The 14866-nt window shown below is 44.1% G+C and overlaps 1 protein-coding gene across 5 annotated transcripts in view; it reads right to left on the bottom strand.

Moving 5' to 3' along the window:
• The window catches only part of PANK1 (pantothenate kinase 1), a 50354-nt gene extending 41519 nt beyond the window's left edge, over positions 1 to 8835 (bottom strand). For 3 of the 5 annotated variants that reach the window (XM_036336655.1, XM_036336656.1, XM_036336657.1), the window contains exon 1: positions 7901 to 8835. In XM_036336655.1, the coding sequence (XP_036192548.1) occupies positions 7901 to 8606 (706 nt within the window). In that variant the 5' untranslated portion in view covers positions 8607 to 8835. Of the gene's footprint in view, positions 1 to 7000; positions 7256 to 7900 lie in introns of those variants that run through there. The other 2 variants (XM_036336659.1, XM_036336658.1) reach the window with 2 other exon arrangements.
• Positions 8836 to 14866: the final 6031 nt, after the last annotated feature.

Genomic DNA, 14866 nt, shown 5'->3' with positions numbered 1-14866 from the left:
CATGTACCTTGGTTTCAGGCACATCTCCAGTGAGGGGTGTGCAGGAGGCAGCTGATCGATGTTGCTCTCTCATCGATGTTTCTAACTCTTTGTCCCTCTCCCTTTCTCTCTGTGAAAAATCAATAAAATATATATATATTTTTTAAAACATTGAAGGAAAAAAAATAAAAGGAACTTTCTCCTGAAACTAGATTAGCAGTAAATGACACATTCTTACAAAATTGCCAACATCAGTCCAGCCTGTGTGGCCCAGTGGTTGAGTATCCATTGACCTATGAACGAGGAGGTCATGGTTTGATTCCCAGTTAGGGCACATGTCTGGGTTGCAAGCTGGATCCCCAGTAGGGAGTGTGCAGGAGTCAGCCCATCAATAAATCATTGATGTTTCTATCTCTCTCCCTTCCTCTCTGAAATCAATAAAAATATATTTTTGAAAACAATAACAACAAAATGTCACCAACATCACTCTCCCACAGGGTACACCATACTCGATCTCAGCAGTTGATATGAGGAAATCTATGAAAGTGACAATGAGGTCAAGACTTGTGACACAGGTCGGGTGTCCTTCTAGAAATGTCAGAGGGAATTAGGGGAGCTTCCATTCCGGTGATGTCAGCTCAAGTTGGAGCATACCCTGAAACCCAGTTCCCAAAAGGATCTCAGTTGGAACAAGATGAGTTCACAGAAATCCTGAGGTTTCAGAAAGTTTAAAAGCCTCTGTGCCTAACAGCATTAATATTAATATTAAATGCCCTTTATTAATAGTAGCTAGCATTAATAGTAAAATATTTTTTACTAAGCACGTACCAGGGTCCAGGCATTCTACTATACACTTTATTTATGTTTACTACAATTGGTCCTCACAACTGATTAAAAAAAAAAAAATAGGCACCATTATCTCTATTCAAAGCAAGCTTCTAAGAAGTTAAGAATTTCACACTTATTAGTAAAATGAGGATCTGATGGCTCCCAAGGTCTAGACGGCTCCACCCCAGAAACTGTCCACACTTCTTTGAAACCCACTACTCTCCTGAGTGGTCCAGTGGCCCAACAGGGTCAAAATCTGGACTTAGGTGGTTTTACCCAGAGTATGTGGGCCCTCCCTCAGTTTCTTCACCTGTAAAGGAGGACCGCGATAGTACCTGTCTTAGTCCATTTGGGCAGCTCTAACAGAAATACCACACGCTGGGAGCGTATATACATCAAATTATTTCTCACGGTTCTGGAATCCAAGATCAGGTGCTGGCAGATTCGGTGTCTGGTTAGGGCCCACTTCCTTTATTGCTGTCTTTTTGCTGCAACCTCACACGGCAGAAAGGGTTGGCTAGCTCTCCGCGGTCTCTTTTACAAGGACACTAATCCCAATCATAAGGTTCAAACATCATGACCTAATAATCACCTCCTAAAGGCCCTGCCTCTTAATACCATCACCTGTGGTCAGGACGTCACTCTATGGATTTGGGGACACACACATTCAATCTACAGCAATACCTATCTCACAGGGTGTTTGTTGGGAGTGTCTGATGCTGTTACTTCTACAAGCACATAGATGAGCTTTTTGCCAAAGGTGTAAAAAGTGCACACACTTAACTTTTCTGAAAGTTTTACAGAACATACTTCTTTCACCCCCACCCCCCACCCTGACATAAATACACAATAGGCTTATTGTGGCAGAAAAGAATGTCAGCTAGCTGGCAATGGAGTTAGACTTGGGTTTGAATTTTGACCCTGCGATTCACTAACTACAGGGTTAGGGCAGGTTTCTTCACTTCTCTGAGCCTCCCCTTCCCCATCTGTCATATGAAGAGTGGGAATGGTCAGTGCATATTTTTGTAAAAACACATACAAAACAATAGGGACATAGTTGTTGCTCAATAAAAGCTACTCGAATTACTCAGTCAACCAACGCGACTACTGTAGGTACCCACTATTGTCATAAGTTCTTCCATCCTCTTTCCAAACTATAAAGACATCTGTAGAGGTCCAGATCATTTTGATGTAACTGCCTCTAAAAATAAAATTTCCCTGACCCTTTGAATCATCTACTTCTTTCCAAGGAAAAACACAGACACACACACACGTGCATGTGCATGATTAGCCAACTCTAAGCATCCAAAGATGTCATAAATTGAGTAATGAGATACCAAGCTTGACACCTGCATGATCTAGAGAAAAGGTCTACTTAGAAATTCTGCGAACCACACTGGGTACACTGAACAGTTTCCATATCTGATTCAGAATGCTGTCATCCCAGGGTGAATGCTAGCTTACAAATGAAAGCTAAATCACGGGTAATTAAATATAACAGAAGTCAAACCTTGATTTATTTTTATTTTCATGGTAATTGGTCAGTATTAAAACACACACACTCAATTAAAAGGCATGCTATCACACACACACAAAAGAAAACCAAAAACCTGTCAATTAAAACCAGTAGTCCTTTGTTTCCCTACTAATTTTGTCTCTAAAACCATGATGGATTTTGTTTTATTGACTTGCTTAATTTAATGTCCCACATGTTAAAAATTAACAGCACTCTTTCCATCTTTGATTACTATGCCAAACAAAATATGCTTTGTATTAATGTTGAAATCCACTTACTGATCTTTTGGGGAAAAGTCATATTCATATGTCCACCAGATCCTGATACCTGACCCAACCACTTTGATGGTGGCTGCTTGAGCCTTAAATTCTTTTTTTTTTTTTTTTTTAATATATTTTATTGATTTTTTACAGAGAGGAAGGGAGAGAGATAGAGAGTTAGAAACATCGATGAGAGAGGAACACCGATCAGCTGCCTCCTGCACATCTCCCACTGGGGATGTGCCCGCAACCCAGGTACATGCCCTTGACCGGAATCGAACCTGCGACCCCTCAGTCCACAAGCCGACGCTCCATCCACTGAGCCAAACCGGTTTCGGCGAGCCTTAAATTCTTAATCTTCAGTTCAAATGTGCACTGGACAAACTTCACTGACAAACTTGGGAATCTGACCATATCCCAGAAGGTAGCAATGCTAGAGTAGGTTCCTGCTTTCCATTTTGCCCTTTTGTTTTAAATTACAAAGCTTCCCATCCATCTAGAATTACTGATTTTTTTTTTTTAATACGCATGTATCCACACTAGATGCAGATTCAACCAAAAAAATTCTACCAATATATCTTTTATCCTGCTTTTTCTAATTAGCCAGATTCTGAGGTAGTGGAAAGCCCAAGTGCCAAAGCTAAATGTCCCAAAATTTAGAAAACTGAAGCCTTGTATTCTCACAACGGTGGCTCACTAAAACTGTTACGGATCTGGGTTTATTTGTTTGTACACAATGAACTCTCACCTATTTTCTGCTAGTGTTTACCTGGATGATCTGAGAAGTCAGAACTTCCTCTCCGGGAGGCCACCACACTGATCCAGCACTTATTCCAGCCTGTTCCAATGCCCTGGGAAGGAGGAAGGCAGCTCACATCCTCCAGCCTCCTGGTGATGCTCAAACACTTGTCTTTCTGTAGCATAGTGTTCAGTGACTCAAACCGTTCTCTCCTTTACAATGTTTTCCTCTGTCCTCCAGTGGGGCTTATCTAGCACTGTCCTTGGGGTCTAAAATATCCAGGATTTCAAGGCAACATCTATATACTACTTTGTGCCATTTCTGTTCCTCCTTCAAAAAGTAGACACATATCAACCAATTTTATCGAAAATAGCTTATTGGGTAGAAAAGTTATGTACAAAGGTGGTGCTGCAGCACTAGTCATGCCAGACCCGAGCTGCAGCCTAAAGCTACGTGACCAACTAAGCAAATTATGATATACTCATATAATGGACTATTGAGAAAATAATAAAATCATTAAAAATGACATTTTCATGCTAAAAAGAGAATTCCAAATGTCATTTTAGTACTACCTTTCAGATATGGCACATTTTAAGCTGATGTTTTCTTTGAATGATGGGACCGTGGGTACTTTTTCCTGCTTTTTGGGTATATTTTTGTATTATCTAATTGAAGGGGGAGGGCAAAATAAGGCAATTATGGGACTACAAGTGTTACACCTAATCAAACAACGTTGTGGTCTTTTTTATCCTAGGCCTTTTTTTTTTAATCCTCCAGCAGAGGATTATTTTTTCATTGATTTTTAGAGAGTGGAAGGGAAGGAGGGAAGAGGAAAAAGAGAAACACTGATGTGAGAAAGACACATCGATTGTTTACCTCCCACATACGTCCCAACCAGAGCAGGGGCATGGAGCCTGCAACCCAGGTACATGCCTTTGTCCAGGAACCAAACCCATAGCCCTTCGGTCTGAGGGCCAATGCTCCAACCACTGAGCAAACCGGCCAGATCAAGGGCTTTTTGTTAAAACTAAGAAAGTCAGTCTGAGGTTGTCTGTCAGCTCAGTTTTCTTGGCCTATGGATTAATGGTGGACAGTGTTCTGTATGGTGAAGACAGCGGGCATTTACTGAATGACTGCTATGTATCAAGCAGGAATCTAAGTTCCTCATATTCAATCCTCACATCAACCCAATGAAGTAGTATGATGATCTCCATCCTACCGATACTAAAACTGAAACACAGAAGTTAAATTACTAGCTCCCAGCTGCAATTCAAACTCAAGCCCTCTGGGGTTCAAATGACTACACCATTTACAATGGGACATCAGGCACTTGTTGCATCTTATTAGGACTATCTATCATTCATTTCAAAATATTTGGGAGGTGAGCTGCCTCCATAAGGTGCTATTTATATATAACTTTCAAACAATCAGAGCACCCAGCAGACCCAAGGAATCTCCCTATTGACACCATATGGAAACTCTAGTGAAGGACTTTGCCAAAGTCTATGGCAGAGATGGAAACAACTACCTCAATGAGGTGGTGATGCCGCTTACACCTTTTCCTGTGTGACATCAAACATTCATGTGCAAGGAATAAGATAAGAAAATATATTATCTATAATCATTCTTCCATCTTAACTGGGGAGATAAGACAAATAACATAAAACAACTGGCACAGGTAAAAAGGCATAATGAAATACTAAGGCACAGAAGTCAGGTCCAAAGTATCATAGTATTTTTTTTAATATATTTTTATAGAATTCAGAGAGGAAGGGAGGGGGGGAGAGAGATAAAAAAACATCAATGATGAGAGAGGATCATTGATCGGATGCCTCCTGCAATACCCCTACTGGGGATGGAGCCCGCAATCCAGGAATGTACCCTTGACTGGAATCAAACCTGGGACCCTTTAGTCCGCAGGCCGAGGCTCTATCCACTGAGCCAAACCAGCTGGGGCAAAAAGTATCATGGTATTTTTGAAGGTACAAGAAACAACGCTTGGAGATCACCTAGCCACGCCCAGCATTTCAGGATGAGTGCTGAGGTCACACAGCTGCTAAGTAGCAGAGGCAGGTAAAGTAGCCAAGGAAGATTGAGGAAGCAGTTTTGGAAAAGCTTTGCAAGAATAATGTAGGGTGAGGTGATGGTCCTTTAGGTGAAGACAGCGAATAATATTCCACCTTCCTGGTTTAGTGAAATCAATCTGCCACTGGTCTGATTTTTAGATTACAAGATTGTGAACAGTCCCAGCACTGAGGGCTCAGATTTAAATTTTGTAAATCATTGAAAACTACTGACCTGTTTATTTTGTTCCATTTATTATTTTAAACATTAGGCATTTGAATGTGCTATTATATTCAACTCAAAATATTACCAAATAGAAACACAGCATCCCACACATGCATTCCAGGTGCCTGCCTGAGAAGTGATCATCTGACTGTCCTAACATACAGTTGTTCAGACAGAAGTAGGTGTCTGATGTTGTAAACTGGTAAGTAGAAATTGCTTGTCCAGCTTTGGTGCTTCCACCACTAACACACTCTTAAATACTCTTTGTAATAAAATAGAAACATGCTTAACTCTCAGTAGAGTCATCATAGAGTACCTAAATATCAACTGATTGAGCAGTATTTTTATAAGAAGATCCCTGAATGTTTACAGGCAATGTGTGAAGATATTAAATTAAGCCTAGTTTTAACTAAGAAATTTTGGTGGTGAACACAGCATATGTGACTCAGAACATGTAAAATTTATCTCTGAAATGCTTGTTCAAATCTGAGAAAAGAAAACATGGTAGGAGAATAAAGTTAATTTTGACGAATCCTTTTTAACAGTTTGTAAGTAAATACGGTTGCTAAGTTTAAAATAAACTAAAATGCTTATTTTTGTAAAAAATACAAACCACTTTACTTTTCAACACAAAGCACAGACATAATGTTGTATTTTCTTGTATTCTAAAATAATTCCTGTGGGTTTGCAAGTACAAGTTAAGGCAAAGTTATTTTTACTTTGTCTCCAAGCCATTAAGAGTGTATTTTCAATTCCTCAAAATTATTTTAAGAAGTGTTATATCCTCAAACATAGATCATTCAAGCTAGCAATACTAAACAAAAACTCAGTACAGTTCTTCATTATATTTTAGCTATTTACATTGCAAACTCTCATACTATTTGCTAATGTGGATGAGAGAAATAACTAAAATGTAGTTTCCAAAGACATAAAAACAGCTTAATAAGACAAAAGTAATCAATATTTAGTCCATAAATAATCATTTTCTAAAAAGTCTCAAAAAAAATAAAAAAAGAAAAGAAAGAAAATATAAATTCAGGTGCTAAATGTCTTACAACCACGACCAAATATGCTGTGTGGCTTCAAAGTTCCAGACAAGATCTAACTTTCAACCTAAATATTTCTGACCTACAAAACACAATATCAGAGCCGCCACGTCCCACAGTCAGGTTAAAATACTTTGCAAAGTCTCGGAGACTTTAATTGAATGCAAGAAAGCTAAGAGTCTAAATGGATCAACAGAGAGAAACAAACTGAAGATGTTAGCCAAATATTAAGCTTTTACAGAAAAATCCAAAACTTATCTAGCAATGTCCCTATAACAGAATAACCTATATGCAAAAGGTGCATGTTTTAATGCAATCACTTTTTAGCATGCATCTTACTTACTTTGTTTTTTGCCATTTTTAAGCTTCATTAAAGACACCCAGAAAGATGTAACTAGTTGAATGAGGTTCGGCTCAGATAGGAAAAACCAGTTCTAAACTCGACCCACAAATTTACATCCCAGAACGCCCTGCTGGGAAGGTACTCTGCAAACTAACATTACATCTACAAGCTTTAGATTGTGAAATAGTGCGTTACAGCTTTCTGCGCTGTATATTAGCATTAGAAACCCTCAACTCCAGTTTCCACTACCGAAAAAAAAAAAAAATCCACCTCCAATCCTCATTGGCCCACATAGTTCCGGCCCACATGGTATCAGTGGGTGTGTCTGGCCCAACAGGTCCTTTCATTGGCTGCGAAAAAACAGCGTTTAATAGGCTGTGATTTGGAGGGTTGTCAAACTCCACGCCTCCAGCTCTCGAGCTCACCAATGGACCCAAGGTGCTGGCTGCTACTTTACGATTCAAAGGGCAAGCTGGCTGCTGGAGCGCCAAACCCAGCCAGACGAGCTCCGATGAGGCAAAGGGGAGCTCCGACAGCCCTTCTAGTTCTACCCTTGCTCCCAGACCCCAACAAAGGTCCACACGCATGCTATTTTCCACCGACAAATCAGAAAGCCGAGCAGTGCCTCTGCCTTCCACAGAGCACCCGAGGCTCCGTGTCCAATCGGCCCATTCTACAGGTGGAAGCAGGCAAGGCTCGGGCTCAGACAGCGAGCTTTAGTACTCAGCGCTCCTTGGGAAAATAAATCAGTTCGGGGCGTCCCTCCGATCAGTGCCCCCGACCCCCACCCCCGACGCCGGGCGCTGGAGCGCACCGGGCGCGCGCCCTGGCGTTCCCGGGTGCCTGGCCCCGCGCGCTGCCTTCTGCCTCCCGCCGGCGCCCCCGGCCCAGCGGACTTACGCGGCCGGTTCTTCTTCCCGGAGTCCGTCCTCCTCCGGAGGCGGCATTTCTTGGCCGGGGAGTCGTGCTGAGGGGGCGGCGGCTGCGGCTGGAGCTCGGGCAGGAGCGGGAGGCGCGAGGGCGCCGCATCGCCGCCGCCCGCAGGCCCCCGGCTGCAGAGACGCGACGGCTGGACGGGCGGCGGGTGGAAGCCGTTGTGCAGCAGCCCGTTCGCCGCAGCATTGCCGGCGCCCGCGGGGGCTCCCGGGGCGTGCAGGGCCGAGCGCTCAGATTGCCCGCTGTGAGCGTCCATGGCAGAGGCTGGCGGGGCGGCGCGCGGGCCCCGCCTCAGGCGGCCTCGCTGGAGGTCATTCTCGGGCGTCTTTATTTCCCCGGATCCTCCCTGCGGCTTCCGATTCAGCAGCCGCAGAGCCGGCGCCGGGGGATGGCGAGCTGGGTGCTCCTCCCCTCCTCCCACCCTCTCCCCCAGCTCCTCCGCGTCCTGCCCCCCGCGCGCGGGCTCTGCGGCGCCGGCCTGAAGCATGCTCTCCCCGGGCGCGGAATCGGGGATCCCAGCGCCACCCCAGCTGGGGCCCCCGCAGCCCGCCTCCTCCGGATCCCGGGGCCCTGCGACTTCAAACGCGGCTTCCTCACTTCCCAGACCTGTCCCCGCTACTGAGCATGCCCAGTCCTGCCCGCCGCCGCCGCCACCGACGACTCTCAACATGGGGACTGAAGTTCTCCGGGTCTTCAAAGAAGGGATAGGCGGGTTGGGCTTTGTGCAGCGCAGAGAGCCGAGGAGAGACTGAGCGAGGCGGGCAGCTTCCGGAGGACTGCACGGGGAAGAGGTTAAATACTGGTATCTGTAGAGGTTTCAGGTTTGCTACTCCTCTCGCCTGTGGGCTAGGTACCTTCGCAAGGTCATTCACGTTGTTCCCTCCTCCCTGAAACGTTTGTGAGTGTGTTTGTGTTTAAGTGATCCAACCGCTCACAGGCCTGAGGGGAGGGAGGAGAAGGGATTATTTTTAGAAAGGTAGGCTGATTTGGAGAGGGTGGGGAGTGCTGGCGCAAACACGAGCACCACGTGGTCTCGTGGAGTTGTCTTTTGCGGGGAGGAAACCTAGGAATACAGTGTAAGGACAGTGAAGGGCACAGCTGTAGGCAGGATTAACCAGAGCTGGAAGAGACCGAGTAAACAGAAGCAGCCCCGGCTATAAAAAGCACTTTCCTCACCCAGAAAGGACTTCAAGAGACAATGTCGTGCTGTTTGTGGAGTGAAGGAGTTGCCTGTGTTTTAATGAGGTGGGATAGCGTCAGCATCAAGTGGTGGTCGACACCAGAAACTTTGGAGTCAAAACGGGGCTCAAATTTCAACTTAGCCAACTAAGCAAGCCCAAGACAATCAATTGCTAAAGTTAACACACCTGGCCATAGGAAACAGGACTGGGCATGCTCAGTAGGCAGGACAAATTTCGATGGTGAGGATCTTCCCAAAGTTGTGTAATCCCTGAGGCCTCAGCATTTGAATCTACCTGAACGTACCTGGTACAGTCTGTCATACAGTAAGTGCTCAAAAGAGATTGTTAGGGGCAGAAATGGAATAGCAGAGAGTAGCTATAGTTCTAAGAAATATTAAACATGCTCTGTTAACCGTGATTGTTTTGTTCTGATTAAAGAAAGCATATTTTCATCTGGCTGGGAGTGGTACACCCTGGGATCTGGGACCTAACCTTGGAATGCCTTCCATTCTCATACAAGAAATGCCTATCATTACGGAGAGATTAACAACCTTGTTACCAAAACAATGGAGTCCCACACTTTGCAACTCCCCAGCCCACATTACCTATAATCTGTAACCATTTTACCCGTTTTTATTGGTTTTGCATACCCATTCTTATTCCTTTTGCCTACTACTCCATGTAATCCTTGTCTTTCTACCCAATATAAGCAGTTGGTTTATTGGGGGTAGGGGATGCAGAGTAGATTTTTGTGGATGACCTGTTGCTCTCCCAAATTGGCTGCCATTATTGTAATAAAACCTCACATAGGGCCCTAGCCGGTTTGGCTCAGTGGATAGAGCGTTGGCCTGTGAACTCAAGAGTCCTGGGTTCTATTCTGGTCAAGGGCACATGCTCGAGTTGTGGGCTCAATTCCCAGAAGGGGGCGTGCAGGAGGCATCCGATCAATGATTCTCTCTCATCATTGATGTTTCTATTTCCCTCTCCCTTCTTCTCTGAAATCAATAAAAATATATGTTAAAAAAATAAAAATAAAAACCGCCCTTGCTGGTTTGGCTCAGTGGATAGAGCATTGGCCTGGGGACTGAAGGGTCCTGGGTTCAATTCCAGTCAAGGGCACATGCCCAGGTTGTGGGCTGGATCCCTGATGGGGGGCGTGCAGGAGGTGGTCGATCAGTGATTCTCTCTCATCATTGATGTTTCTATCTCTCTCTCCCTCTCCCTTCTTCTCTGGAATCAATAAAAATATATTAAAAAACAAAACAAAAGCAAAAACCTTACTTATGATCCAATCCTGTCTGCTTAATTGGCTTAAGTAGTGACAGGCAGCCCAGACCCATTAGTTGTCTGGTTTCAAGGTCATTATTCTAATTTCATTGTTATTATTAGTTCACCCTTCCTTTCAAACAACCGGAGCAAACCATGCTCGCAGCCATATTTATTGTGTGGTGTATTGTGTGTGATGTTCTCCATTATTTGTACTTAATCCATGGAGGAGTCAGAGGCTTCCCTGCATTCAGCAGCAGCCAGATTGGCAATGCCTTCAGCAGAACCTTACCTAGAAGCAGACACTTAGAACCCACTTGAGCGCTCGGGTCCTGTGGTAGGCAGTTAGACAGACAGGAGCAGAGCAAGGATGACGGTCCAGGTATAGACGGTCACCTGGGTGCCTAGCAAAGGACAATTGTAAAGTGGGACCTCACCCCCAGGGTGACCTTTCCTCCCCTAGCAGTTTGGACCCCCTGACATTTCCTCCCTAGAGATAACATCTAGGCCTCAGTTGTATTTCTGCTCCAGGCCCAGAAAAGCAAAACCAGCCACAGCTGACCTCAGGACCAACTGCTTTGAATAATGAATGACCCCATGCCCAGGTGTCAGCCAGCCAATCAGTGGAGACCACAACCCTGAAAGGACACACCTGGAAAAAGGCTGAATATTCTATTGACACCTTCCGCTGGAATCTTCCCCAAAATCTCCACCTTTAAAACCTGTAGGACATGGACCATGTGTGCTCTCACTCCCGAGAGCAACCTGAACCTTTTCTGTCCATGTCCCGTCTCCCCAGGCTCCTTACCATTAGCTTCCTCACTCCCTAGCTCTAAGGGCCCGCCCTTTAACTCTATAACTTGTTTCCTAAGCCTGTTTCTTCTAGGAATTACTTTTTCTACTTCTGTGATTTACCAAATAAATGTTTTATAGTTTGGGTCTTGGCACTGAATTCTTTCCTAGCCAGAACTCAAGTACCGAGGTTGCTGACCCAGGAATGGTCTGATCCCACTGGTCTACCACCCAATGCTGTTCCAGCCTCCTACAACCGTCCATCCAATCTTTCTTTTCAGATAAGGAAACTGAGCCACAGAGAGAAGGCTGAGGTTATTAAGAGCAAAGCTAGGGCTAAATCCTAAATCTTCTAATTATCTCTGCTTCCCTGACCTTATCATGTTTGAAGACAGAAAAACACCTAGGTTATCTTCTTATAGAGTAGTAAGAAGCTAGGAAAATTCCAGGACCAGTGGAATGGGGAAGCTAAAACTAATAGCTAAAAAGCAGTTTGCAGCCACTTAGTAAATCCTATCTTCCCTAAAACAAGGACACATGAGGAAATGGTTTGCACTTCTCCTCCCCAACTAGAGGGTGAATAGCTTAAATCACCCTACTCCAGGAGACAGATAACAGAAATCCAATTAGTGCCATTTGCCCACCACACCCAAGGATGACAAATTAAGAGAATAAATCTCCTTAGGTACATCTGCATAGAGCTGATGAATATTCCACTGATACTCCCTAAAAGCCCAGCCTTTAAAGCCCCAGAAGACAGAGGTCCCCACGTATCCCCTGAGCTCTAAGGGACCCCCATAAGGCTTGCAACTGGGGGAGCCAGGGGCTGTGGCAGCTCCTCCCGGGCTAACCCCCTGAACTTTTCTCTGACTCTCCAGTGAGCCAAGGCAGCCTGAGCTTCCTCTACAAAGCAGCCTTTCAGTCCCTCGAATGATTATCTCTTTGCTGTTTCCATTGCTTGAAATTCTCTTTCCCCAGACCTCTTTGCCTACCGGATTCCAACTCAATCCTCGGATCTCCGCTTCAGTCTCTTACATTGAGAGAGAGCTTCCTGATCCTTAAAACTAGATTCCCTACTTCCTTCACTTTACCTTCCTGACTCTATCAGTTTTAACTCTACAATGGGAATAATAATATAACATTACTGAGTTGTTTACAATGATGAAATGAATATATCTGAAAAGGGCCCAGCACATCATAAATACGATGAAAAAGTTAAATATTATTCTTTCATTGTATGTCTCCCCCCACTAAGTTTCTTTAATGATTCCTGTTCTTAATGATTCTTGTTCATCATTGTATCTCTAGGAAGCTCTTGGTAATTATTTGTGACTGAGTAAATGACAGGTGATATTTCACCCAGGGTGTCTCACTTTCTACTGTAAGATTGCTAAAAAACGCACACACACACACACACACACAACAACAACAACAACAACAACAACAAACCTTCATTGCTACTCCTAAATATTCAAATACATAGTTTTCAAATTCCTACATAATTTAAGCTGAGTAGTTAAAGTAGCAGTTTACATCACAGATGGAAATAAAAGCTTTAGCAATGCAGAATCTCCAAGGACATAATCTGTCCAGTTTGATTCCCAGACCTGGGGAGGAAGGCCTGAGCCAGGTGGCTCAACCCCAAGCAGGGCAGAAGTGCTGGTCCTGGGGACAGAACGTTCTCCACCTGCTTCCTTTCTCCTGCCCTTGTCAGGCTGGTGCCCTGGATCAGTTACACCCAACATGTGGTAGGGAGGAAGATGGGTGGCATCTCACAGGTTTCAAAAGGGGGGAGGGTTTCACAGGTGTAACTTTGAGGCATGAGCTGTCATGTGCTCCAGAAGGGGCAAGGAACAATAATGTCTGGGAGAGAGTGAGGGAAGAAGAAACCCACAAGCCCCTTCTCTCCCTTTGTTCATTCATTCATTTATTTGCCAATTATTTATTAAGTGTATATACTATACTGCAGACCCTAAAACAGACGCCTTCACTGTGCTCTAGGTCCTTACAATTCTTTGGGAGAGAGGTAAGTGAAGGGTTCTCCAGCATCAGTATACATAAGACTAAACCAGGGAGTTGTTCCTGGCTAACTTTTTGGTAAAAATATTATACACAGAGATATGTACACATATCCTAAGGGTAAAGCTCAATGAATTTTGCACAAATAAACACCCTGTGCAACCTGCACCTGATCAAGAAACAGAACATTACCAGTAACCTAGGAGATTTTTTTTTAAAGCAAATTTGGGCTCAGCCAGTGTGGCTCAGTGGTTGAGCATCAACCTATGAACCAGGAGGTCATGGTTCAATTTCTGGTCAGGGCACATGCCTGGCTTGCAGGCTCCATCTCCAGTAGGGGGAGTGCAGAACACAGCCAATCAATGATTCTCTCTCATCACTGATGTTTCTCATTTTTTTCAGTCAACAGAGATGGAAAAATATAGCATCAGTAGCTGCCATTACTAGTAATAACTGTGTGTACATGAATGAACTTGCTCCATAAGAACAATCTTCCTATCAGTCACTAATACTTTTTGAGCACCTATCCTATATAATAAAAGGCCAACATGCAAATTGTCCCCTCCACAGGGAGTTCGACCAGGGGGCAGGGCTGGCCTACCAACTGCCCTTGGCCTCTCCCCCACTGCCGGCCTCACCCCATCGGCCCCTATGGGGGTGGGCCAGCTGGACCCAACCTGCCCACAAAGTCTAGTTAATTATGCACGAGGCCTCTCGTTAATTATGACTTTGGGAAGAGGGATGGAGTGTGACTACCTAGATATTTAATAAGAGATGATCAGAGTAAGTATTGGGCATAATTTCAGGAATGGAGCTGGGTTTAGCAAAATTATAAATCTTATCAAATATTTATTGAGTTGTCATATGCCATGCACTGTACTAAGCACACTCTAAGTGTTTTGTTTTGTTTTTTTTAAATTGATTTCAGAGAGGAAGAGAGAGAGAGAGAAGAAGAGAGAGAGAGAAACATCAATGATGAGAGAGGATCATTGATAGGCTGCCTCCTGCACACCTCCTACTGGGGATCGAGCCCACAACCTGGGCTTGTGCCGTGAGGGGGAATCGATCTATCCAACTGTGACCTCCTGGTTCATAGGTCAATGCTCAACCACTGAGCCATGTCGACTGGGCTCTAAGTGTCTTTTTAATCACAATAGTCATGTGAGTTGGGTACTGTTATTATTCTCATATTCCAAATGAGGCCACTGAAGCTTAGAGAGATTCATTAACTGGCGGAAGTTCACATAGCAAAAAGCATATAATTCACATTTGAACTCAGGTCTGTTTGGTTCTAGGACCTGCACAATTCATGACAACTGTAGTAGCTCCCTAAAGGTGGTGTTTTCCCCATTACCTGCAGATTTTGCACCATGGTCGCAATCACCTGATATAGTATTCCACTGCCTGCATAGCATTGCCTTTCATAACAATTATTGGGTCCCTTTATTTCTCACTAACCTTTTTTTTGCAGTTCTAATATCTTAGATTCTTCCAAAAGAGCTTTTTTCCCCCTTTAAAAAATGTTCTAGGTATAACAATCTCTACTATAGCTATCTCTATGTTGTATATCTATTCAACAAATATTTTTAAATGATGTTACCATGTGCAAGCTACTATTTCAAGTACTAAGGTTACAGTGATGAGCAAGGCAAAAACATCTCTGCCAACATAC

This window comes from Myotis myotis, unplaced genomic scaffold (genome assembly GCF_014108235.1).
Source record: "Myotis myotis isolate mMyoMyo1 unplaced genomic scaffold, mMyoMyo1.p scaffold_m19_p_15, whole genome shotgun sequence".
Taxonomy (NCBI): domain Eukaryota; kingdom Metazoa; phylum Chordata; class Mammalia; order Chiroptera; family Vespertilionidae; genus Myotis; species Myotis myotis.
This window is presented reverse-complemented; position numbering and strand designations above follow the sequence as displayed.